This window comes from Aquila chrysaetos, chromosome 10 (assembly GCF_900496995.4).
Source record: "Aquila chrysaetos chrysaetos chromosome 10, bAquChr1.4, whole genome shotgun sequence".
Taxonomy (NCBI): Eukaryota; Metazoa; Chordata; class Aves; order Accipitriformes; family Accipitridae; genus Aquila; species Aquila chrysaetos.
This window is the reverse complement of record NC_044013.1, coordinates 36,153,972-36,180,583: the sequence shown is the minus strand read 5'-3', so window position 1 is coordinate 36,180,583 and position 26,612 is coordinate 36,153,972. Positions and strand designations below refer to the sequence as shown.

Genomic DNA, 26,612 nt, shown 5'->3' with positions numbered 1-26,612 from the left:
CAAGGACCCTGCTCCCCGGAGCCCCCTTCACAGTGCAAACCCACCCATCCTCTCCCTCAAACCTCTTTCTGAAAAAAAAATAAAATAAGCTTGAGGGGGTTTTATTTGCATGCCCACCTTTGGGGTTTCTCTGCACTGTGCTCCCTTGCAAACTTCTTCCTGAATTGCCCGTGACAGCGAGGTCTTCGGCAAAAGCCGAGCTCCTCCAGGGATGGCGTGACTCCAGGAGCTGGGGCTTTAAGAAAATAACTACACGGGTGAGTGGGCACTGCTGGGAATGTCGGAGACTCCCTCCCTAACCCAGGGCTGGCAGAGCTGCCCCAGCACCCAGGTACTGCTGCAAAAAGCAAATCTACCAGGCACGTGCTTGCACCTCGGGACTGAAACGGAGCCTCTTGTGAGCTTGGGGGGCTTCTTGCTGTGTCAGGGGACCCCGTCCTCTCCCTGGTGCCAGCTGCTGATGCTCACTGCAGATCATGGCCGGATCAGCCGGTGTCATTTTGGGGGAGGAAATGCAAGAATCCCAGCTATTCCCCCGGGCTGGGGAATGCATGGCAGGCTGGCCGGAGGAGTCTGCGTCTGGCATGCCTTGCCAGGGAGCCCCGTGGGAGAAAAGGACCCTTGTGACGCAGGATTTTCAGCCACAGCACCCAGTGGGGCCAATCACATGGCTCAGGGTGCGAGTCCAACTCCCCCAGGCCCCCCCCGAAATTGAGGGTGCATGCCAGTCACCCTGTCTTTGCCAGCAATGCTACGCTCAGCCCCAGCCCCGGCAGCATCACTTGTGACCCCAAGGCATCCCGACAGCGCACAGCCCCAGGAAACACACGGCGGCAAGCAAGGGAGGAAAAGGAAAGCCCCAAAACAGGAGAGGATTTGAGGTTGTCCCATCCTCAGCCTCCAGTCCCACAGCAGAAGGGATGCCTGGCTCTCTCCTAAGGGGTCACGAAAGGGGATAATGATCTGCTGCTTCTCTGCAGAGCTGCAGGTGTGGAATACCCCTGCGGTACAGACGGACCCATAAATCCTCCTGTCTCCAAAAATCGGTTCGTGGAGCAGAAGTCACGCTGCTCTTCTGACTCTCCTCAACGCCCAGAGCAGACGTCTTGACAGCAAGACCTCGTCCAGTGCCAGCCTTCCCCATCAATCCCCCCATCAATCTCCCCATCACGCTGCAGATCCCACGGCTGGTGGCAGCCGAGGGGGCTGGAGAGACATGGCTCCAGGCAGCAGACATGAGCAGGGACGGAGGCAAGACTGATCTCTGCAAACATTGCGACACTGCTGGTGCTGGCCAGCAGGTCCTTCTCCCTGCAGGCAAAACGCTGCCCGCTCAACAGGCAGGACGACCCAGCATGTTGCGGCATGAAGGAAAGCAAACAGGAGCAGCAGGGAAGGTTTCAGGGGGCTCCCTGTCCCGTGGGAGGCGAGGACCCACCTTCACACACCGCAATGGGCTGGGGCAGAGGGGGAGACCTGGAGGGCCTCCATCAGCGTGAATTCATCCTCCGCGCTGGGAAAAAAACCCAACTATTAACACATCCCAAGGTGTGGAGAAATCCTCAGTAATCTGGGATGAAGCAGGGAAGAGCGTTTCCATGTTTTTTTTCACCATCAGCATCATCCCCATCAGCAGGTTTTTAGCGGGATCCGTCCCCCTCATTTGATCCAGCAAGCATGAAAGCTGAGGCCAAATTCAGCAATACCCACTCCAGCCCCACACACACATGTGCATCTTAAATGCACCTCTTTCAGGAACCAGGAGATTGGCTTTAAAAAAATAAATACAAAAGCCTGGCATGAAAACAAGCAGAAATCCCATCACTGCATATCCAGAGGTTCGTTTTATTTGCCATCAGGTCTCCAAGCCCTTGGGACTCCCTGCAAGCGATGTTGCCTTATTATCATTCAATTCAAAATAAGAATGATGCAGCCCCATCTCTTTGGCAACACTGAAAGTCCCCTGAGATTTTAAGCCCTGAGCAGATGAAGTCCCAGTGTCCGTGTCTGCACAGGAAGGGCTCACTCACAAATATCACAGAGAACGGACAGAACGGCTTGTGTTAGCTCTCCGTCCTGCCAAATCCACGTCTCAGCTGGTATCTGGCAGCACCAAAAGCCCTCGGGAAGTACCAGCCCTGGCACCCTGCCTGGGGCCAGCCCCGCTCCTGCCTTCTCTGTAGGGAAGGTCTAGGATGGGCGAGGGTGAACAGAGGACGCTACGCTGAAGAAAAGCTGCTGGCATCGGGAGGGGATCCCGACACGGCACCCCGACACGGCATCCCGGCACGGCAGGACCGGCCGCAGCCCGGTGCCGAAACCACCAACGCGAAGAAAGGCACCCAGCGCCGGGATCCGAGTCCTGGCAGAACCATCAGCGAAGCAGCAGCCCACTCGTGTAGAACCCCAGCATGATGAAAATCCCCAAATCTCTCAACTCAAAGGATATTTGAAGAAAGCTGAGCCCTGTCCTGGTCAGCACCCACGGCTGGCATTTTCTGCCACTGCATTCAAGCCTCAGGGACCCGACGCTCCCCCACCGGCTGTGGGAGACGATGGCCCTTTGTAGACGTGACCGGTGACTCGGGGCACAGGAGCCAGCGGCGTTTCCAGGTGGGGAGCCCTGCTTTGGGAAAGGAATGAGGAATATGCAGCCGAGCTGTCCTTGTGAGCCTGCATGCATGGACATGTCTGTCTGTCCTGCTCACCCTCTCCTCTTCCTCTCCTCCCCCAGTAATTTTTCAATCCAGTTCATCCAACTGCGGCAGAGGGGCACAGGACTCAAAAATATGTTGATCCCGTCTCTTGCAGAGAGATGGAGCAGAGGACAGACACTTTCTCTGCACACAAGAAAGGCTGCCAGGTGAACACAACCCTTATTAGACACTGGAGAACCCAACCAGCCATCCCAACCCCATCAGAAAGCCAAGCTGCAATGCTCCTGCGAGCTGCACGGCGACACGGTCAGCAGCTCAGCTCTACCTCCCCCTCTTCCTTCACTCCAAAGAGGCTCCCTACACCAAAACCCTCTGCTTTCTCCCCAAAAAATCCCACGGTGTTGGTGTCTCCGGCTGGTGCCGAAGCACCCACAGGGGATGGGTCACCTCCTCCAGCTGCCGACCCTCCATCCCTGGGGCAAGAGAGGGGAGAAGGCAGGAGGGGGGGCTTTGTGCACACAGCGGGGGCAAAGTTCAACACGGAACCGTATTTTTGTCCAAATGTCTCTTTTCTTTTTGTTTTAACCAGGAAACATTCTCAGTCTCTTATTTAAAACCACCCAAGCCCCAAACCAAGCAACGGTGAGGCACTCCTCTGCCTGATCGCAGGAAAACGACAGCTGAAGTATCAACAAACCCCAGTCCCGGTTTGAAAAAAAAAATGCATAACGATATCCTGAACGTTAACAGAAACGGGTGTGTTTGCAGTCTCCATGGCTTAGACGTCTTTTTGTGGTCTTTTTTAAAAAATATTGTCTCCCAAAGCCTCCAGCCCACCTGGCCGGGGCTGACGGCTGCATCCCTACTGCACCAGGGCATCGCTCCACCGGCCCGTGGCTCCAGCCATCCGCAGGCAGCCTCGGCCTGCCAGTCCCGGCCGAACCGTCCTCAGACCGGGATCCAGAGTCAAATAAAGAGGGATCCAGGCAGCGGTGAGCGAGTTGGGGTTCAGCCCCCCATTTCATCCCAGTACGCTCCGCTCAGAAGAGGACCTGCCCACCGTTTGCATCCCAGCAGTCCATCCAGGGTAGCTGGGTGGCCCATTTGCCGGTGGCCACCACTTGCAGCTTCGCCCGGTCGAATTGCCAGTACTGGTCATCCCGAAAGAAGTAGATGAAGCCGTCGCGGTGGGTGAGGGCACCCGCCGTGCCAGGGGGCAAGCCCTCCCAGTCCCGCAGGCTGCGGGGGTAGTAGGGCTCCACGCCGAGGGTCTCCTCGCTCACCACGAAGTACTTGGGTCCTTTGAAGAGGACCAGGCGCCGGAGCTGCTGGAAGTAGAGCGCGGTGTCGGGGTGCCGTGGGAGGCCGCGGGCGCTGCATTTCTGGGGGAAACCTGCCGCCAAGGTGGAGCCCGTGTAGCACCAGCATCGGCCACCTGGGAAGAGCAGGGGAGAGGGGTTAGAGCCCACCCCAACGGGGTCCGTCGCAGGACCAGCTTCAGGAGACGTGGAAGGACTCAGCCATCGGGCCAGCCTTGCAGCCCTAGACACGTGTCCGTGACATCCATCCCGCTGGTGATCCAACCAGCACCACTGTGGGGCTGCTCCCAGGCTGGGGGGGGGAAACTGAGGCACAGTAGCTCGGGGGCTTGAAGGCGCGGAAAGAGACTGCCAGGGACAGAGCAAGGCCACCGCGCTGTTCGCTAGTCTTTGCTGCTTCCTTGCAAACCTCCCCCTGTTCCTGCACAGCGAGCAGGACAGACAGACCCAGATCCCCCCGGGGCCGGGACAACCGAGACCAGCGCTGCAGCAGCAGGAATTGCAACTGGGGCCGAGCGCTCGGCCATCCCCGCAGAGCCCTGTCCCCGCAGAGCCCTGTCCCCACGAAGCAAGCAGACAAAAGCCCCTTTCTGCTCACAAGCCACAGCCTGACCCAGCCCCGGGGAGGGAGGGAGCGGACGAGGGCTGGGGAGGGAGAGGGGCTTTTGGCTCTCGCCCAGCCGCAGCAACAAAGCCCCCATTCTGATGAGCCTGCAACTGGTTTCCATTAAAGGTTGGGGCTGACCCTGGCAGCCAGGCTGCCTGGTTTGACCTTCCTCTACCCACCCGGCTGCGGCGTGCTGCCGAGCAGCTTGCGGATGGCATTTCAGCTCCCTGTGGCAGCTCAGCCCCCGGCACGGCGCAGGGACCCATGTGTACCATGAAAACATCACGCTCGTCTCAGCTCCCCTGTGGCCACACGTCTTTGGGGAGCATTTCCACCCCAAGACCCCAAAGGGTTTGATACATCTGGTTTTGTTTTTAAACGCGGGTGAGCGCCGCTCTCCTGAATGGGCTAATGAGGAAACTGAGGCACGAGGGGGTGATGCTGCCTGCCGGGATGATACACCCAAAGCCATACAATTAATCCATGGCAGGCAACGAGCCCAGGGCTCCTGCAGGTTTTTGCACACCTGGGACCCAGTGATGCCCCAGCTCTGTGCTGGGACGGGACCAGCAGGAGGAACAGGGGACGTGGGCAGGAGAAGGTGCCCCAGCCGGACCCGGACAGCCAAACCAAGCAGGCAGGAGCATCGGCAGCCCCAAGGAGAGCTCTCCTGCCTGTGCCTCACCCACCTTTGAAGAAGTAAAACTTGCCACTGAGCTGGGACCAGGCGCAGGCGTCGATGCCAGCGGGGAGGCCGGGCCAGCGCGTCTGCAGGGGCCGTGGGTCGCTGGCGTTGCCGCTCGTCGGCACCACCCAGTAGTGGCTGCCCTTGAAGATGTAGAGGTTGTGATCCCCATCTGCAGGGCAGAAGGAGGAGTGAGGGGCTCCCGGGCGAGAGGCGAGAAGCGTCATCCCACCTCCCAGCCACCGCTCCCCGGTTCCCCTCTCCTCCCCACGCAGCTCCGCGGTGCGTCGGGGATGCTTAGATTTTGGACGCTCCCTTCTGCCTCTCCAACCGCCCTCTCAGCTTTCATAATTCATTGCCTCCACTCCAGCCCGGAGAGGATAAAAGCTGACCACAGCTCCCGCTCAAGGCTCATCTTTCACGGTTGAGCTCCTGCAGCGAATAAGCCTTGTCATGGCCCAAGTTTTAGGATATTTTCCCCCTCCTAACACACCAAACCATCGCTCTGTCCTCGAGATGCCCTTCACTCTGTGGCAGCAATGTGCGTCAGTGATGCCATCAGCCCCAGGAGCACGTATGGGGCTGTGGGCCAGCCAAATCCACCTTTTCCACTGCTGGAGCTTATCAGAGCAGAAACTGGCTGCTGCAGCACTGGGGCGAGGGTTGGGGTATGTGTTTCGGGAGACGGCCGTGCCAGCCAACACTCACCAGCAGTTATGGCGTCGAAGAAGGAGTGGCAGTAATAGGCGCTGAGGCTCCTTTGCTGCCGGTCCCCGTCGTAAAGGTCCGTGTTCCAGTCCTGGAAGTGAGTGAAGACCTTTCCCGGGAGCTGGACGGCCAAGCCTTTGGAGGGCTTCCCTGGGATGGAGCAGGGAGCAGTGAGTCACGGAGAAGGGGCAGGGAAAGGGCTTTCCCCAGAGCACTGTGTGAGCACAGGGCTGGGGAGCCATCCCAGGGCTCCAAACACTCCTTGTCCCGCTGCCTGGTTCCTGTCCCCCTCTATACGGTGGTGGAAAAGACCCCTTGGTACCCGCAAAAAACATGCACCAGCGTTTCCCTGGTTGCAAACAAGGGGGCAGCAAGTCCAATCTCCCCTGCCCTGGAGGGCATGGTACCCATTCCACGTGCCCTGCTGCATCTTCCTCCCCAGCCACGAAAGGATGGGGCCCATCCCCACCGTGCCCCTTGCGCGTAGTCCTCTCCCCTTGCAGGGACCTGCTCCCGTCCCTGCTCCTCGCTCTCCATCCCAGGGAACATCCCCAGAGGAACTGAGGGATGCTTGGGGAAGCCAGGCTCACCGTACAAGTTCTGGACAGCCAAGATGTCATCCCAGCTGAGGACAAAATCCTTGCTGAGCTTCTTGTAGTAGGGAGACATCAGGGCGCTCTTGACGGGGGAGTGCTCCAGCCCCAGCGTGTGGCCGACCTCGTGTGCCACCACGATGAAGAGGTTGCGCCCTTTGCCGCTGTGCAGGGACCAGCGCTCAGCGCTGTCGAAGTGGGCTTCTCCGCGCCGGGGGAAGAAGGCGTGAGCCAGGGCACCTCCTGGGGACACGAGAGCCATCAGGGACCACGGGGCAGGAGAGGACCTCAGCCACAAGCCGAGGGGCAGAGGGCACGCGCAGCTCTGGTTTGCTTAAATATGCATCAATTTTAGCTCTTTGGGAGGCCTTTCTGAGAAAGAACAGCAGCTTCCCACGACTATTTCCCGCAGCAGGTGCAAGCCAAACCAGTTCTGCCTTCGGCTCCTGAGCACGGCAGGGGTTTGTCTGCTCTGTGGTTTATACGTTTGGTTTCTTGCTGGGCTCGGGCCAGGGACTGAAGCCACTGCACTGACCCGTGTCGGGCAAAGGCTCAAGAAGAGAGAAAACCTGGGCTTGTCTGATAGTGGATAAGCAGAAAGGCTCAGCTGGAAGGAATGAGCTCAGGTTTGGAGGATGCCATCAGGATGGGGAGGGCTCCTTGAAGACCATCAGCATGATCCTATAATGAATAGCATCTCAGCCACCTCGCTGGCAGACCTCAGTTGCAGAATTGGTAGTGAGGACCCCAAATCAGAAAGCAAACTGGTGCAAATTGGGTTTAGAGGGACTGCTGGGGCAGAGCCTTGCCTCCATCACCCCCAGCCCTCCTCCCTGCCGGGGAAGAGCCCACATTGTAAAAGAGAAGCTTACGAGGGAGAAGCGACCAGCACCTGGTCCATCGAAGGCATTGTTGAGTCCATCGTTGTGGTCTCCATGGAAGAAGGTCAGGCGGATGTCAGCCGGGCCATCCCGTGCCTCCCAAAACACCAGCGAGGACACGTTGCTCCAGAGCTCGAAGGCGGCTTTCACGGCCAGGCGCACCTCGTGCTGTGGCAGGTAGGAGGGCCAGTTCACCACCCGGTAGGTCAGGTGCCGCTTGTACCACCTCCCGCCTGCAAGAGGGGCAAAGCTCAGCACGACAATGGGGACTTGGACTTGCTCTTCCACCCAGGGGCTGCCGGGGTGGAGGAAAGCTTCCCAGTGCTGGGAAATGCCATGGCTTTCCCAAGCCAAAGCTGAAAGTCAACCCAGGTGTCCCACCAGCAGCAGGATCTGACCCATGAAATCCCTCCAAAGGCGCCACCACTAGATCCCACCCGGAGATTCCCAAGGCTGGACCTGCAACCAAAGCCTAAGAGAGGAGCCAAAACCTGTTTAAGGTGAGGAGAAGCTGGGGCACGCAGTTTGAACCCCCCCCCTTGCCTCATCATGCTCTCCAGGGCCAAATCCAGCATGGGTCCCTGACCTGCAGGTCTCCTGCCTGATGCCAGCTTCATGCCCAGAAGATGCAGCCCAAGGACTGGCTTTCAGGGAGAGAAACCAAAGCCACCTCTGAAAACAAGCGGCCCAAAGGCAAAAGGAGAGGGAAGGGCTCTCGGCACCAACTTGGGGGCACAACGGAACGGTGGGGATGGACGATACAGGGTTGCATCCTGGTTAAGGCAGATTTGCCAAGAGCTGGGCACCAGCCAGAGGGGAAAAAAGAGCCAGTCCTCAAGGGGACACCAGTCAGGTTTGAAATACGTCCCCAGGAAGGAATGGTACCGACTGCCGTAACAGCACATGCTGATCTCCATCACACGCCCAAAGACCCCAGAGACATCCAGGGCTTCATCCAGCTGGCCAGCAAGCACAGGCAGGGAGGGAAAATGCCCGTTCATACCAGGGGGATCTGCAGCAGAGCCCTGCGGCTGGTCCCTGCGGTGCCTCTGCACCTTCTGCAACAAGCCTGGATGCTGCAGGGACACCAAAACCGGGGGGCCGTGGGAGGTGTGTGTGCAGGGCTGGGGGTCCCCAGCACCCAAAGCTCCCTTGGTGAGAGGGGGGTCCTCCCTGTCTCCCCTGAACTCCCTCCCTGAGGCTTAGCCTTGACTGGTTTTATAGGGAATCCCTTTTCTTTTTCCCCCGAACGTGTAATTCGAACACAGCAGCTACTGAGCCACGGCAAGGAAAAGGCCAGCTTCCCCTTGGTAGGCCTGCCTTTTCACTGTTTTTAAGGTCATCCTGACCATTTCTACCTGCAGAAGTTGTTGCCTGGAAGTCCAGCCAGCAATATTCCAGCAGGAACAAACTACTGCTCACCATTCATTTTAAAAGCATCATTTTACCAGCACCAAGGATCTTACTGCCCACGGCTTCCCTAAAAGCTCTTCTAAGCGAGACAGAGCCCTGATGCCACCAGGGCAGATGGTGACAAGGATGAAGGGGACAAGCCCGTGCAATCCCCCTAAGCTCCCCACCCTCCTCCCACCACGCAGGAGTGCAAAGATGTGTGTCCCCGCAGCCGCCACGCAGCTTCACAGCCCCCTCCTCCTCCTCTTCCAGCACCCCTCAGCAGCTGTGGGGACCCTGGGGCCCCACAATTATGTCTAGCCGGGGGCGTCCGGGAGCAGGAAAGAAGCCACGGGGCCACGCTGGGAAGATGCAGGTGCCAGAGCCGGTGCCAAGGCGTGGGAGCGGTGACAGACCTCCAGCGAGTGCGCCTGCTCCAGATGTGCAGGGAAACAGGGGGAACGGAGCCGGCGGCACGCCGGGGCTCGCTGCTGCGGGTCTGAGCCAAGCTGCTCGGCAAACCTGGAGGACGTCCCATCCCAGCTCTGTTTCCTTCTCCTCCGTTTCCGAGCAGCCCGTGGCAGGGGAGGCTCTGGACCAGCTGGTCACACTCCTGGGGGCAGGATTGGTTCTCCCTGCTCATCAGCGCAATGACGGCCTCTGACTTAAAAGGGACACGGCTGTGCTTTCCACCGGCCAGGACAAACCCTGCATGGTAAAGGCTAAATACCTGCCTGGATGGCTGCAGTCCTAAGATAAAAAGCCCCAGCATCCCGTCCTTCCCTCCACAGGGGCAGAGCATCTCCCACCGGAGGAGGATGGATGGATGGTACCAGCGGGCAGGGGAGAGGAGGCTCCGGCCAGAGCATCTCCACTGGAGGAGGATGGATGGCACGAGCAGGCAGGGCTGGGGGAGGCAATCGTGGCTGGCTCTCAGGAAGAGGAGGGCTGGGTGCTGCATGGAGCCATTGAGCCCGGGACAATCACAGGCAGGGAGTTCCCCGAGGGGAAATCCAGGATGCTGGCTGCCCGACATGCCGTCTGGCCAAGGACCTGCTGGTCAGCAGAGCTCCCAGCCAGCTCTGGTGCCTGGCAAAGCCCAGCAAGGCAACTAGAAGAAAGTCCTCTTCCCAGCGCCTTCCACTGCAGACCCCTGATTTCCCAACAGGACCTGTCCCCAAATCTTCCCAGAGAGCAGAAAGCCTTGGGCTTTGACTGCAGAAGGGAAGTTTTCTTCAGAGGCGCAGAATGGAGCGGACGGACTGGACCCCGTCCCACGCAGGGAGCCGATCTCCACCGCTGGGCCGGGACCAACCCCGGGAGCAGCAGGAGGGAACGGACGCCCTCCCCAGCCCCACGCTGGCCACCACTGCTGGGCTAACTCCGTTAGGAGCCAAAGCTCAGCCGGGGTTGGCTTTTGCCCACGCGCTGGGCTGCGAGCGTGCCCGAAGCCGGCGGGATGACGGACACAGCGGCTGCCCGGTGACGATCCTGCTGGGAGAGGGGTGGATAACAAAGTATTTTGCCTGCCCGGCTGCAGCGGCTTCCTGCTCGGAGTAGGATAAACAGCCAACTTGGCACAAAGCCTCCGGCCTTCCTGGCCGGTGCCGCCAGCTGTGCGGGCATCCCCCTCCCGCTCCCCTCCAGCCTGCGGGCACCGATATGGAGTTGCTCCCATGCCCGCTGCCTGCTGGTGCTGCCGCCAGCTGCACCCCGGCTTGCTGCCACGGGGGATCTGCCGGCACCAGACCACCGGAGCAATAACCGGTGCCACACGCAGCCCTTCCCTGTCTGGGTTCGGAGCCGCCGGGCGTCTCTTGCCACCCACCCGCAGACCACAATCCCCAAAAAGGAGCCCCGTGAGCCAGAGAGCACAAGCTGCTTCTCTTTGCCCGTCTCCTCCTGCATGTCCTTCCCAGCTCTGCCTCATCGCCCTCCTGCCCGGGGCACGGCAGACCCTCCGCCCGGGATGGCGCCTGCAAGGGCGATGCTGCATGTCAGCGTTTTGGAAGGAAAGCCAGAGGCAGGAGGAGGACGATGGGGCTGTCTCCTGGGGCCGTCCGTCGCCAGCCCTGCCAGATGCAGAGACAGCCTGACAAGGCACAGAGCCCTTTCTTAATCTCGCCTTCATTTTTCCCATGTCCTAAGCACAGCTGGCCCCAGCCCTCTTGCTCTCTAGGAATCCAGTTACTCATCCGCAAGCCCAGGAGGGTGAGAGACAAGAGGCCCAATCCTGGCTACACAGGAGCAAGAGAGGTTGCCTGGAGCAGAGTTAAATCCCTTAACGTGGGTGAAACAACTCCCTGTGGCCAGGCAGCCCAGCACCAGCAGGTTTTGTGGTTACTGCTGGGTGACTAACACACGTTAGAAGTCTCAAAGCTCAGCAGAGCCTGGAGATAACTCCACTGTGTGCCAGCCCCTGCTCTCCGGATCATGCCACCACGGCAGTGTCCGGGGCCATGGTGACCTGATAGGTCCTCAGGAGATGTCCTGGCTCCCTGGACAGCAGTAAAACCATCCCGGAGGGCCGAATTTCCCCACGAGTGGGAGTTGCATCTCTCTAATAATTTCTGACATCAAGCCATACAGAACAACTAAAAATAAAGAGGTTTAAAAATAAAGCAGTGCAAAGCCCAGGCAGGTCCTGTACCAGCAGGGCTGTGCCTCCCATCCACGGCAGCATCTCCAGGAGTCCAGTTACAGGATGGAAGACTTGGACTCTGCCAGCACCCCAGAAACCCAAACCCCACCGGCACCCCCGGCGTCGACGCTCACCGTGCTGCGTGGTACGCCTGCGGCGCCGGGCGGCAGATGCCCGGCGTGCCCAGGCTGCGCGGCTTTCCCCATCGCCCGTGCCGCACCGCGGCAGAGCCATCTGATGGAGCGTGGGGGCATCCAGGACCCCGCTGAGCGGGAGGTGGGTCACCCGCTGGAAGTCCCTGCAAAAGGAAGGCAGACGTCAGCACCCACAGCCGGAGCCCCCCGGGGGGGGGTTCTTCGATTGCGTTTGTGCCGGGTGTTTGACCTGAGCCAGGGCTTTCACCCAGCGAACTCCGTGCCCTGCCACGGGGAATGTATCTGGGTGATAAAACAAGAAGGATTTGGCTCTGAAACCACATCTGACCAGCAATCCATCTCCTAGCAGGGCAAAAGTAGACAGGGGAGCCTAAAAAATGTCTTTCCCAGTTTTTAACCCCAGTCGTTTGACTTTGCACTTGACTTTGCGCAGGGTCAGACCAGGGACTCTCCCAGAGCCAATGTGATCTCGATAAGAGATGTCCGAGCGGGGGCTGTCAGCTCGGCCCCCTGACATCTCCCAGCCGTCCCCAACCTCGGCCTCGCCACAGATATTATTGCAAGGGGAGCACCGGGCCATAAAAGGCAAATAAAGCAGCGCAGCGAGGCGCCGGGCTGCCAGCAGCCAGCTGCGGGAGCTGGGTACGGACCGGCGTTTCCAAAAAGGACTGGTTGTGCTTTATCATCAGACCGTGCCAGAGAGAGCCCCCGGCTGCAGAAAGAACTCCGCGGCTGCAAAAAGACCCCCCAGGCACCGGCAGCTCCCACACAGCCGGAGTTGCTGCATTTCTGCTGCTGTTTTGAATAAAAGGCTCGTACCTCACTGCCTCCGTGAACTCTGCGGGGCTGTGTGTGCCGGGCCCCGGCTCGCCGAAGTAGCCGTATTTCTCCAGGAACAGCTGCAAGAAGAGACACGGGAGAGGCACAGCTCAGAGCACGGGCAGGCATTTGCACATGTTGGCTTGGGGGGGTGGGGGGAAAAGGAGATGCGATGGGAAACAGCGCGGCAAACCCGGGGCTGTGCAGAAATTCCCAGTTATTTTTTTTCCTGAGAACTCTGCACCCCAAGCAGCCGCACCTCTTGCACGTGCCAAGCCGAGCTGGTCTATATGTTTGCATTATGGGACTTCGGAAAACCTCGACTAAGCCCATCATTTTTGATGGCTCTTGGGTTTTTGGCCACGACGCGATGGAGGCGTAGGAGGAAACGTTGCTATCAACAGATCAAAAAACCCTGCTGCCATGTCATCCGCAGCCAGAGGCTACCAAACCCACTCTAATCACCTCGGATGGATCAAGGCAGTGATTAAAATAAAGGCTGAAGTGCTGTGGACACGGGTGGGGTGAGATGGGGTCAGGCTGCAGCCTCCCCCCATCTCCACGCAGGATGTGGTGCTGCAAAGCGGAGACACTCCAGGGGCAATCTGCTCTGCCAAACCATTCTTCTTCTTATCGGCCATTTACATGGACGGAGATTGTCGCTCTGAACTTGCTCCAACACATAAATTGCACGTTAAAGAAAATAAATGGTTTCCCTCTGCCCGGCCCGCGCCTCCAGCTTTCGGAGAAGTTAATAGCCACGGTCGCAGGAATGCTCCACACCCGCCTTCCCCGCCGCCGGGGATGTCTGCAGGAGACAAACAAGCCGCCCAGCATCCTGTTAGTGCAACAGAATCGGAGTTAAAGTAATGAGGAATAAAAAGTGAAAGTGGCCGCTTCATTTCCCGCATCCCAAAGGAGAGGTGGGCTGAGCACCAGGACCGTTACGGACTGTCCCGGGACGGCTCGGCTGCTGCCCGCTGCAGAGCCTTGTGCTTTTAAAGCCTATTCCCTCCCTGCTCACCTGGGGGGTCACTGGTGGGTGAGAGGGCAAGGAGAAGAAGGGGGTCGGTGTTAACCTGCGCTCGATGCTACTCCTGACCGACGGCAGCATCCCTTCCTGGGCACCGGCAGCACCGAGCCGGCCGCGCTTTGCCAGTCGTCTGGTGGGGAGTGGGAACAGTTTCTGGATATGGCAGCCCTGAGGTGCACCAGAGCCTCTCCCTCTCCTCCTCCTGCCCAAATCCTCCGCTTGCCTTTAACAGTCATCTTCACACCATCCCCAAACACGTCATCCTCTGCGCCCGCCACCTCCCCACGAGCAGGGCAGGCACCTTCCACGTGCTCTCTGCCTGTTGCTCGCCCCCGTGGAAGCCCTCCCTACCCCTTTCCCAGACCTCAGCTCCTGCAGCCACGGAGTTATCTCCTCCTTTACACCCCTTCTACCTGGAGGATCCCCCTCCGGCTGCAGCACCGCAAGGACCAGCACGGCTTCCTGCCAGGACACGCTCTTCACTCAGCCCCAGCCCAAAAATTTGGCCGTGTTTCCCACCGAACACTTTTACCAGCTGCCTACCTTGGCCAGATGTAGCAGCGTCTCGTTGTAGCAGCATCGGGCTGCAGCGGTAAAAACCCAAGCGTGGTCAGAGTCACCCAGACACTGCACACCCCGTCCCGGTGAGTCAGGATAAATCAGGCGTCAGCAAGTGCTGCACCGGCAGACGAGAGCATCGGCTTGCTCATCAGACAAAGCCGCAAAACCTCTGCCCGGGGATGGACCGTATAGCCAGGACGTGCCATCTCCCCAGCCATACGGGGATAATTCCCCCCTTTACATGGGTACCAGGAGGCAAAACACAGCAGCAACTCGGGATGCACAAGCAGGGAAGGAGGATACGGGGATGGGGGGAGACTCTCGGGGACGGGGCGGAGTGGAGGTTTGGTAGCCCTGAGAGAGTAGTCTGGAGAGGAGAAGGTATCTGGCCCTCTTTCTCTGCAGTTGTGTTTTTGTAATGTTCTCCTCCAGAATTAGAAAATCACTAACCACATATATATGGACGTGGGGTGATAATCCCCGGTGGTTACATCACCACAGCTAAATGTGAGCTACAAAGCACCCAGACAGAAAGTGCCGGGTCTCAATTCATGGCACAGTCTAAACTGTTTCTGCCACAATTTTGCTTTCACTCAGCATCTAAAATGTAACAACTTGAAGCTGTTTCCTCTCCTGTAACCTAACACAATCCCATTCTTAAAGCATGAAAATGTTTTTTCCCCACCATGATCTCACAAAGGCTTGAAACCTCATCTGGACGAGTCAGGGTGCATGGCAAAAAAGCCACAGCTATCGCAGCAGCTGCTCTTGAGCAGCATCAAAACGTACGTATGCAGGCCGCTGGCTTTATTATTCCTGTCCAGATCTCCTTGAGCTCTGCAAGTCCAACCAAAGCGGCAGTTTCCCTGTAGTTTCTGGCCCGTGTCATGTTGAGGTTCTTGCACACAAGCACCAGCTCTCAGGCTGCAAAACCACCAGGAGAAATTTTATTACATTTTCTAGACACGGTTACTGTGAGGTCCAGGTAATGCTAGTCCTGGAAACACAGAGCTACGGGAGAGGGATGTGCTGATCCTCCACTGCACAAGGTATTTATCAGACAGCAGAGCATACAAAGTCCCCTGGACCAAAGGCTTTTCAGGGTGACAAGGGAACCCAAGAGCCCCATGTCACAGTGTCCTGTGCCCAAACCAGTGCTGAAGACCCCCTCCAGCACTGCCCGTGCCCCGCACACCCCCAGAGACCAGCCAGGCTCTGGTAGGGCTGGGTGGAAGCTGGCATCAGCCCATTAAACCTCTCCAGAGGCTGCAATGCAAAGCCTGGCCGTGCTGGGAAAACCCCCTCCCTCCTGCCCCAGATGGGGAAATGCTGTTTTCTGTACAATGGGAAAAGAAAAACAGCAGGAAACCAAAAGCTGAGCATTAATATGAAATATGCCCAGCTCCCCCTCTGCATGTGGGGAGGAGAAGAGAAAAGATCTAGCTGCCCGGGAGCCAGCGCCGTGGCAGAAAAGCCTTCGGGGCTGCAGCGGGGATAGCAGGAGGAGAGTTTGGGGGAGACGGAGGGGCCCTTCCCATCTCAGGGCTCTGATGTGGAGCTGGTTGCAACCCTGGAAATCATCTCTGCTGAGAGCTAAAGCCAAGGAAACACCTTGCCCTTGACCACAGGCATCCCAGGTGGAGGACAGCCAACAGCAAATACAATTAGACCACCCTCCCTGGAAACTGGGATAACAAAAAGGCAGAGACAGCAGGCTCTGGTCCTGCCTGCCCTCCCCTCCAGACACTCAGCTTCTGGCACCTTTACCACCAGTTAAGTATCAGAGAAGCCTCACGTTGGCTCCCGTTGACCGTGGTCCCTTCTGCTCTGCCCGGATACAAGCCCCATCTCTCCCCTCCATCCCCGGCAGCGGAGGGAAGCGATCCCGTCTTGCCGAAGGGTGGGCAGGCCCTTGGTGCCGTGGTTACAGAGGATGCTGGCCACAAGCTGCACCTCCAAGGTCTTTTGTTTTTAATCACGAGAGGACAGCAGCCTGGCATTTCACCACCGAGACGGACACGGGGGAAGCTGTAGCTCCCACATTTCAGCCTCAGTTTCCCCCTGCAGCACAGACACAAGGAGAGCTGACCTCTGGGACGAGCATGTTTTGGCACGGCCACAGAAGGAGTGGCAGCTCCTCCTGCCCATCGGGTCACTGCCTGCCTGTCAGCTGCCTTCAGAAGATGTCAAAGCATTTAAAAGCACTCATTTCTTTCCACTCTCCCAAGCCACATTCCTGCCTGCAGTCATAAACCCTTAGGCAGAGTCTTTGTGTCTCTTTTGTTTAAGTGTGCGTATAAGTATCCATATAAATATTGTATATATAGTTACACAGAGACACACAAGAAGGGAGATTAGCAAGTACAGAGCTTGGTTGTCCCCCGCTGAAAAGACAGCAAAACATAAGCTAATTCTGTATGTTAATGACGGAGGCTGATTAAAACCCCAAGCCCTGTCTGGTTGCTGTGATGCTCCCCCGCTGTGCCTAATCCGGTCCTGAAGGAATCTCCTCTCCCACCTACCCCTCCTGAAAATCTATTTTAGCTGGAAATTATCTACTTGCCACTGAAGATGTGGAGCTGGGGAAATACTGTGCCCAGCGCCTTTTAAGCTCCTTTACTCTTCACACTTAATCTTGAGCTGAGAAGCAGGGGCAGCAGGCCAGGACTGTAGCAGGTCTAACTAAAACCCCTCCTGGTTTCAGTAACACAGATCTTTGAGATGCTGAACCGGACCTAGCTCCCTGCCTCCCCATCTGCCTAGACAGGAGGGATGCGATGGGACAGGAACAGTAAATATCGCATCACTTGAAAGGAAACAAAGGCCATGAAAAGCACTGGGCTTGGTGTTACCTGCCTGCGGGGCTTGCAGATCGCTCTGCTTCCTTGTGCGTTAAATACAAGAATATCTCATCAGCAATTACTACGATTCGCTCCTGCCTTTGAAACCAGCTCGCAGCTTTGCCCCGGCACCCCAGGCACCCCACACCCTGGGTAGCGATGGGCTGCACCACCCAGCCACAGCTCCGGCAGCATCGAACCTACCCGAATGCAACCCAAAGCACTTGGGGAAAACAGGGGAAAACACTGGGCTTGGCCAAACCTTCCCCTGCAAATACCAGAGCAGCTGACAAACCAGTTTGGTCACGCAGACTGGTTGTGCTTTCATGTCTAAGGAGAGAAAGGAAACAAGATGCTCGGTCTTCGCCATCCATCGGGATGGGAACCGGCGGGGGGGAAGGCGACGTGCCCGCTGCCAGCAGCCGCCGGCCCCTTGCCTGGCAGGCGTTATTCGCTGTAACAAGTGGGGATTGTTCAGGGGGAGAGCCGGGAAGAAAGTGGGGTTGTTCGCTCTGCGGTGACTCACGGGGCTGTTAATCACACCGGAGGACCGCCGGGTGCCTTGGAACCACTTGCCACATCCACGCTATCGGCAGCAACTCAGAGCCATGATCTCATGGGTTTTACATGCTCTCCGCGGCCACGCAGAGCCCGGCAGTGCCTCACAGGGGTGACGGCACCTGAATAATTCCTCCTCCTCTCCCCCACCCTTTGCATTCCCCTGCTGAGGCTGAACAGCAGGGATTTTTTCCCAGGAAGAAGGTTTTCTTCCTCTTATTTCAATCAGAGGGAAAATGTGGGGGTGCGCCGGGAGCGTGCAGGGGTCCCAGCTGACCCCCAAGCCCCACCATGTGCTGGGTGGTACCCAGAGACCCTCGCTCCGGCCAGGCTGCGCTCAGCATCCAGCATCCCAGCTGGTTGCCTGCTCCGTAAAGGAGCTCATCCGGACACCAGAGCATTTCTCAGCACAAATACAGCTCAGAGCCTACGCTAAATGCGAGCCCTTGGTTGCCGAGGGGGAAAAGTCAGAGGCCACGTGCTACTGCAAAAGCGGGAGAAGGAGGGCAGGATAGGAAAAAATAAATAAATAAAATCCAAAATGAAAATGTCTCAGTCCCTTAGTTTCACTCTCCATTTCCATTCCCTGCTTTTCTCAAATTTCTACCCAATTTTTCTTCCCGTCACAACAGACCTGTAGCTTCTCACGCAAATCACTACAGGGACTTTATTGCCTGTCCTTTGTCCTTGGCTCCACCAGCACTCGGCCACGCTCTTCACTCCCAATACGGGGTGAAGTCTCACGTGCCGTGTATTTTACACAATTCCCCCGGGATCAGGGAGACTCGGGCATTACCACACACCCAACTACTGTCCTGAGCGCAGCCCAGCCAGAGACCAGGTCTGCCAAACTACGTGCTATCTAGCATTGGACCTTCTCCTATCTGGGGCCCGCAGATAATAAGATGATTTAACATACAAATGTTTCAGATTAAATTTCCAAACTTCCCTTCTTTTTGGGGGGAAGCTCCAATTGATACAAAGGCAGTGAAAACAAGGGCACAAGCCAGGAAAATAACACAACTGGACATTTTCTCAGACTTTTGCATCTAAGTTTACACAACCTATTGTTGCTAACTTTAGCTATTTTAAAAGCATTAAAAACAGCTTTAGAAGCAAAGCCTGGCAGTGGTCTGAAAGCCACAAGTAACTAGAACTATTTGAAGTTACTTGAGAATTTCAGCTTTCTCTTAAAAGCAAAATTAACTGCTCTGTTTATTTAGACAAGCTTTCTTACCCCAGTCTCCATACGTTTCCATTGTGTACATTGTCCCACGGTCCCTGACCAGTGCAGCACATCGCACTGGGGAAACTGAGGCAGGGAGACAGGAAAGTCACTCGCCCAGCACCCCTCGCCTGGGATCTGCCACGATCCTGGGACCCGCTCTGAGGCTTCAAGGGAAACGTTCTCAGAAGTCACCAGTGAGGAATCAAAAGGCAGACTGGACCTTTTAAAGCTCTTGCCCCCCCCCAACGAGCTGGTTTTATTTTTAAAGTGAATTTTGAATTATCGATTTTCTGAGCATTAAGAACTTTGCAGATTTATTTTTCTCCAGGTGGCACGATGGGCCAGGCTGAGGTTTGTGCACCCTGGGACAAGCACACGTATAAATCACCTCTTTGAAACTGCATCTCCCAGCATGAGAAGCCTGCACATTGAAACAAGCCTCTGAGCACTGATGTGCACTTTTCCTCTTAGAGCATGTGAAAAATCCCAATCGATCCACCAGGACTGGCTGGGGTTTTAAAATCAAGCATCTGTACAAACGTACACCGCATCGATGCCTAAAGAAGAAACAAATCCCCGATGTAAACCTTTGCTCACCAGCCAAATCTCATACCTCGTCCTCCCAAAACAAACAGGAACGGCTGGCGGCGTAGCATGACAATGATACGGGGACAAACAGAAGAAATCCAAACAGAGGTGACGGGGACAGCCCTGGTGAGAGGCAGGGCAGGGGAAAGGCCGGCTTTTGTCCCCTCCCGACTCGCGGGGAGATGGGAAGGTTTCCCAGCGCAAGACTTCTATTGTCGTCAGAGCTATACGGGAGGGGAGGGGGCGCGGATGTAACATCACCTGTGGGCGCGCGCCTCCGTCTACGGCCCGCGCCTCGACGCCCCAAACGCGACCCTACGGCGCGGGCCCGTCTCGGCGGATTCACCGCCGGCGCGCACGGCCCCAAAGCCGTGGCCGACCCGCGCACGCTCTGCGGGACGCGGGGCTCGCCTTCGCCATCCGCGGCCGCGTGCCGCACGCGTCGAGCGGGCACGCACGCGCCTTACGGCGTCGACGCCCGGGCGCGGGAATCCCACGACGGTCGGGTGCGAGACCGAGTCCCCTTCCCCTCCATCCTCCACCCCGGTGCTCCGGTACCGGTCCTACCTCCGCCTCCCGTCGCTGGCGAGCGGCCGGTCCGGGTTGCGCGGCCGCCAGCAGCCCCAGCGCCAGGGCGGCCCGTAGCGCTCCCAGCATCCCGGCTGCTCTCCGCTCCCCCCCCTCCTCCGCACCCGACGGACGGCAGCCGGTGTCCCGGCTTCGGTTCGCCTCGCCTCGCCTCTCCCCGCCCCGGTGCCGGCCCCCGGGGGCGGCCCCGGCCCGCCCCAGCCCCGGCCGAAGGGTTGGGCTCCGCCGGCGGCACCCGAGCGGCGGGTGCTGCTCCCGAGCAGAGAGCTCCCGCCGCACGCCGGCCGCTCCCGTCCGGGAGAAACGATCCCTTGTGCGTTCTCCAGCGTCCTTTCCCAGCGGGGCGATGCCCCTTCGCTCCGCAGCCCTCTCCCGCACGCACGGGTACGGCTTGCGGCTGAGGGGAAAGGGAGCCGAGCTCAGGGCGAGGGGTAGCCGTGCCACCGGGACGAAGGCCCCTCGGGAGCTTCAGGCCGCCACAACCCCATCTCCAGCCTTGGGGAAAGGCTGGGAGAGCTGCCCCGGGGACTCACCCCGCAGCCGGCTCGCTCCAACATAGCACCGAGGACGGATCCTTTTTCCCCTTGGTCTCCCCCCGTGCAGCATCTCCGCTCCGCTCCCAGGCCTGCCGGGCGTCACTAACTCACCCCATCCATCGCAGAGCGGGACACGCACGGTGGCCGTGTCGGGATGCATCCACCCCGCCGCAGGCACCGTCTCTCCGGGCTGGATGGGGAGCGGAGCGCAGGCGGGTTAGGGTGCTGGGACAAACCTCCCGCTAGCTGTGGCAGCCAGGCTTGGGCTCTGCCCAGTTTGAAGCTGGGGGAAAGAGAAGGAGAAAGCAAGTCCAGCTTTTCATAAACCTGCGTTCACCATTGTCCCGAGCACACGGATGCAGAGCGGACGAGGGCTTGGACGCAGGGGATACCTCTCTGACAGTGGCCAGCACTAGCCACGAGCACAGCAAGGCAGGAGGCTGGACAAGCAACGCTAGCCCTCTTCAGGGGGTCTGGTAAAAACAACCCCACGTGTAAGAACAGCACACTCTCAAGCTTTACAAAATAACCCCCCCACTCAGGGTTGTGGGCTTGCACTGTTTGTGCTTAAATTTCCTTCCTAGGCACGGGACTTGGTCACCCAGGGACAACGAGGGGCTGTTTACCACCCAAGGCAACAGGGTGCACGTGTGTCAGCGTTGCAGCTCTCCTGCAAATGGTACACAGCTGATGATCTTGCAGTTTCCAATGGCAAGTTACCAGCTCTGTTTACTCCCTGCAGTATTTTGTTTGACTATTTTGTTTTAATTTGACTAAAGCAAAAGGATGTTTTGATTCTGCTTTGGTTTGGGGGAAAAAAATAGGATGTGACTTATATCTGCTTTTGTTTTCATGCCAGCTTCAACCACACACCTATTTTAAAGCTCACAGGCCTCTTCCTCTTCTTTTTAATCATGCCAAAATCTGAAGTTACAGGAGCATCTGTTGAGCGCAGCTTGAAGAGATCCGCAGGGATCCTGTAACACATCGCTTTTCAGCCAGACACGGCTTAGCATGTAGGGAAGGCAAGCGGGATTCGAAGGAGAGAGAAAGGGATCCGCATAACATGGCAAAATAAGGAAGTCGCTGAGCCACGGGCAGAAAAGTACAGATAGGAGAAATGAAGAAGGTCACGGCTGGGCCAGCAAGCGCTGACCGACGGGCTGCCAGGAGAGCACGGAGGGCAGCTGGCATGCCGTAAGGGGCTGGTGCAAGGGGAATACTTGGCCTTGCTACAGAGATCCAAGAGCTGGCCGCTCCTCGTGCAGGTCAGCCCAACGCTTCCTTTCAAAACAAGAGCAGCTCTGTCTGCAAACGCATCCGTGTTTGGTTCGTATCTAGGAAGCAACTGATCCATCTGCTCTTCCACTTAAGAATATGGACGATGAGAAAGTGACTGGCTCGGCTCCAGCAAGAGCAGGAAACTCCCCCCTCTGCTCATTGTAATGTGGGGAAGCGTCTGGGAGGGCACCTGCAACCCCCGGAGCAGCCAGCTTTCCGACCTGGCATTTCCCGGGGCTGCCGCATGAGTCCTTAGGGTTTGGGGCATTCACACAGAGAAGAATTCAGTCCAGCCTTGGAGATGCCAATTCACAGTTCTCTGCAGCCTTTTGGCTCGGAGTGTAAAGATGTTTATCCAGCTGCTGTAATCAAAATGGTATCAGGAACAGAAAAGCTATCTTGTGGAAAGGTGAACAGATTTCCAACTCTTTCAGCATTAGGTAAAAGCTCAGAATTGGGGCGCAAGAAAGAGTTTGAATCCTTGTAACTTCTACCCCAAAACTGAAACCTGAGAAGTTAAGCCTATGGCAAATAGCTGATAAAAGTTTTTCAGTAAAACATTCTCAGAAGAGCATGATAGATCCATATAAGTTCTGGTTGCCTAAACATTTCTGGTTTCTTGGGTTTCTAGACAAAATCCCATCTCCCTTGAATTTCACGCAAAAGGTCTCACTGCAGTCAGCTAGCTTGATTTCTAAACCCTTTCCTAAGATGACTCCACAGCTTGAACTTGGGAGATCTAGGGGGTTCCTAATTTAATACCATTAGCATATTCACCTGAAAACATCACAGAGAACTAGATGTTGTTACCACAGACGCGGAACCCGGAATCAGGGGGGCTCGTTTGTCGGTGCGGGTGCAGCGTAGAGCAGTTGAGCATTGCAGAGCCAACAGCTGAACCGCTGGTGAATCACCGCCTGCTTCCGGCAGAGGTGAGCTCCAAGAGGAGTTTATAAACCAACATTATGAAACAACGCTGTAATGACGTGAAATTTCTCAGAGCAGCTTTTAATGTTTACCACAACTGATAAGCAAATAGCAACACCATTACTCCTCTGTGGCAGCTTCTACCCAGGATGGATGTGATGCACAAGAACTGCCGGTTAAAAGTCTTTAAATTTTTGCACTAAGAACACGTTCAAGTTGTTCCATTTCATCCACTCGAGACAGCGCCTCTCGAGAACAGTCATTCTTCAAATGTTTGCTGCTCAAAAACAGTTGCAGCAGCTGGGGAGCAATAGGATGGCTCGCTGGGTGCCGTGTCAGGCAACGTCAAAAATATTAACCCTGCTGCTGCAAGGTGGCCAGATCTGGGATCACTTCAGTTCAGATCAGATGGGCACAGTCACGCCTTTCCCTCCTGCCCTCTGGTACGGGCAGCAACCCCAGCCTGCAAGAGTCAAATCAAATTCTTTACACAGGCACAAGAAGCTTACGTTCCCCTGGCTTTAGCTGTCACAAGGGTAAAGCTTTTCTGCTTAGGCATAGTTTTCTTGGGTACTTCATTGTGCACGGTAAGTTCTCACAAGTCAAAGGACTTCCCCGTGTCCTTAACTCATTAGGTAAGTCTGTCTAGTCCAGTATCCTGTCTTCAACAGAGCTAGGAACAGATACTTATCACAAGGGTGTATAGGAATAAAATGAAAATGCAAAATCCATACATGCTTCTCTTGGCTTTACCTTTTGTGTCCGGAGTTCCTGGGAAGTCGGCAAGGTCAAGAGAGGCTGCGCCCAGCTCACCAGCCCCGCTACAAATACATCAGCACAAGTTGTTCTGCATTTGCTGGAACAGTTTGACTGGATCTTAGCAGTTACTTGCTCAGAGGACAGCTAAAAGCATGCATCTCTCTTTCTAGGATCAGGGTGTCACCCAAGTTCCAGCAGACATCATCATATTAGTATGAAAAGTGGACTTTTAAGCCCTTTTGCAACTTCGGGTGCTTTCCGACAGCTGTGTTTTATTACAACAGCTTTACAAGCAATTTCTACAGCAGCATTAGCAACATCATCTACTGGGGACAACGTCACGCAAGTTCTTTGTTACCCTGGAAATGGGAATTATCATTTCTAAATTAGACAAAGCAGCACTGGCTGAATCCTGGCCTCAAAACCCCAAAGACTCGAGCTATCGACTTTAGTCACTGCTTCCATATCTCTCTCTAGGACTGTGGTATTTGAGCAACTTAAGTTGCATTACTTCTTAGGGTGAGGTGGGTTTGGCTGTATAGAGCCAGCACGGAAACTATTTGGCTGTCTCTTAAATTGTTTAGCTATTTTTGTTGCATTTCAGCTCTGTAATAATCACATGCTTCTTCTACATTGGCATCCCTCTATTACGCTTTTCTGCATAAAGTCATTGTTGAGCTTGGCAAGTGCTAGATGTGTTTTTATAAATAAACCACCAGCATTCCATACAGGACTGATTTCCAAATCTAAAACCTCGCCGCTTCGAAAATGTATTGGAGGATAGATCATAAAAAGAGATGAAGGAAGCAGAGCATAGCTGTTCCCAGCTCAGACAACCCAAACTGCTCCTTCTGCTGGGATAGCCTCTCTTGGTTTCCCCCTCCTGATAGATCTGCAATCCTCTCTCTCCTTAGTTTGCAATGTTATTATAGGAACTCCTACCAAATTCTCACAGAGCACCTACTGAAGATAAATTCAAAGTAGGATTCATGAGATGTGCCTTTTATTTTTGGTTCAGCTGTTGGTCTGTTAAAAGTAAAAGATTACTTGCCACAGACACCTTCCTCACCTGTTTAAAAAAAAAAAAAAAAAAGGCAGCAATTCTAGTGTCTGTAAAACCCTGTCTTCTTATGAACAGTGCCGACCATCAGTAGCATTTTACTTGCATAGTATCACAAATAAATCCCTAGGAATAGGAGCAGCTAGCTGCAGTGGCAGAAGTGCTCACTTAAATATGCAACCTGCTCAGTTTATCTAACTAAATGCAGGAATATTCCTAGCATGACTGTAAGGCCTTGTTTTTAAAAGAGCAGTCTGCTTAACCAGAGTGCAAGAGGTTAACAGCAAATGTTTCCATGCCAGGAAGAGCTAAAATTCATTCAATCCTTAATATATTAGCTACTGTTTTTTTTTTTTTTTCTTTTAAGCTTTTTACTTTTCTTTTAACCTCAATTAAAGCTTATCCTGCTGAACTTCAGGCAGTTGTGGAGAAACACTGCAGTGCTAAAGGACTTAGCAGAAACAGTCGGAGGGCAATGACACAGTTAAACTGTCATCTGGGTTTACATCTTTTACAAAACATCACTTCCCAGGCCTCTCTAAACTAATTTAATTCTCTTTACACCAAAAGCAACTAAAAACCATACATGCTATCAAACTAGTACCACCCTTTCCCTGTTTGACCTGCTAATTTGCTGTAAGACAAAACAGCTGGTGAAGAAGATGTCTTCACTGTCTTAAAAACCACGTAGGAACACAGGTTGTTTTGCCCGATGCAGAATAGAACATAAACAAAACAAACATTCAGCATTGTTGCCAGGCTGGAAAAGCTGTGAAGGTGGTGACACCTCCAGCAGTTTCATGGCTTGCTTGAATACCAGCCTACTTAGTAATCCAGTTGGGTACTGACTGTTTAAAGACATAAGTGCTCTTAGCCCTGGGGAGAAAGCAAGGTTGGAAGCCAAGTCAGCATTAAATGGAGCTAGAACTGTTACTCCCAATATTATAAGTACCAGCTTTTTCAACCACCATTCCTTTCCCCAGGAGGGAAAAAGCGAGAGCCCCACCAAGGAACTCATGGGACCAGACAGGCGACACTGCGCCTGCCTCGGCGCAGCTGGGTTTTGCTCAGCTCAGCCATTCCTGCCTCCCTCCGCACAGCTTTTGAGGACTCAGGGTGCAGCCCCAAGGAAGTGTTTGCGCAGTGCAACGCGCCAGCACAGCTGTGTTGGGGAAGAAACCTTAGGCAGCGACAAGTCCCATTCTGTTCTCAACTGCTTATCACTGCTTTCCCCTTTCACCCCACCCAGCAGCCGCCACTCCCCCAGATCTGCCAACGCAGCTACGTGCAAGAGCACCCTCTAGCCTGCATCACTCAAAATAATCACACTAGCTTAACAACGATAAACACTTGGACGTTTCTAGCCTGGCTCATTTTTGACAGAACCAAGTTAGGACTATCAGGCCTTGGATCTTAAATCAAGCAAAACAACAGATATGGAATTTATTTGTCTACAGTTTGCCTTTCTAAAGCCTCACCCATACATTAAATTTTATAATGTCACTGATATATATATATATATATATACACACACACATACACACACACACACCTCAAATTCCACTGTTTTAAGAGGAACAAGCCATCCAGAATTTGCAACAAATGCCTTTTCTGACAGCAGCAACAGTACCCGTGCTTTCCAGGAGAAACCTTAAAAAGGCACTGCATAGTTACTACATTTACAGCCACGGGTAATTGCTGATTTGAACTTAACCATTACCATGACCATAAATGTACACCAAGCTAGGGAGTTGGCTTACAAACATTAACAAAAGCCATTTTTGCTCACTTCTTTGTGAGAGGTCATGAATATTGTGCAGCTGTACACCCAGTTATCAAGACTGTAACTACAGACCCCAAGAACTTGCATCTGTAGTATTTTGCCCACTGGAGCATTGGACGACCGGACGTTCTCTCTTAAAGGCTTATCATGAAAAGGTAGCACTGGACACAAGCTGATGGTGGCAGCGCTAGCTTCTCATAAATTCCCACCAACCCACCTCTGCAGCGTGCAGAGTGACCTAGTCCAAGGAGGAGCGATAATTAACCTCCCTTGCTTCTCCAAACCTTGGCTTCAGTGCTGAATCCCAAATGCTTACAATGTGTCTACTGAACCTCACCTGCATCTTATCTCAAAGATGAAACGGCTGCACACATTTGTTTGCTATCACCCACACTTCAAAAGCAGCAATTAAA

The 26,612-nt window shown here is 55.4% G+C and overlaps 1 protein-coding gene across 1 annotated transcript; it reads right to left on the bottom strand.

Annotated features, from left to right (window-relative positions):
• Positions 1–1,832: 1,832 nt before the first annotated feature.
• On the bottom strand, positions 1,833–19,989 carry MMP28 (matrix metallopeptidase 28). The gene is made up of 8 exons (XM_030028642.1): positions 19,833–19,989; positions 12,458–12,537; positions 11,618–11,781; positions 7,462–7,683; positions 6,567–6,812; positions 5,977–6,126; positions 5,273–5,440; positions 1,833–4,092 (listed from the first exon to the last, which is right to left on the bottom strand). Exons 1-8 carry the CDS (start codon positions 19,920–19,922, stop codon positions 3,698–3,700), a joined length of 1,515 nt encoding a protein of 504 aa, XP_029884502.1. The 5' UTR covers positions 19,923–19,989; the 3' UTR covers positions 1,833–3,697.
• Positions 19,990–26,612: the final 6,623 nt, after the last annotated feature.

What these genes read in the sequence shown, in the direction of transcription:
- MMP28 (XM_030028642.1), bottom strand. Translation starts at nt 19,922, where the DNA reads ATGCTGGGAGCGCTACGGGCCGCCCTGGCGCTGGGGCTGCTGGCGGCC. An exon ending in CAGGCGTACCACGCAGCACG is followed by an intron (nt 7,684 to 11,617) that starts GTGAGCGTCGAC and finishes CCCCTCTTGCAG; the next exon opens with GCGGGAGGTGGTACAAGCGG. An exon ending in CTTCGACGCCATAACTGCTG is followed by an intron (nt 5,441 to 5,976) that starts GTGAGTGTTGGC and finishes TCTGCCCTGCAG; the next exon opens with ATGGGGATCACAACCTCTAC.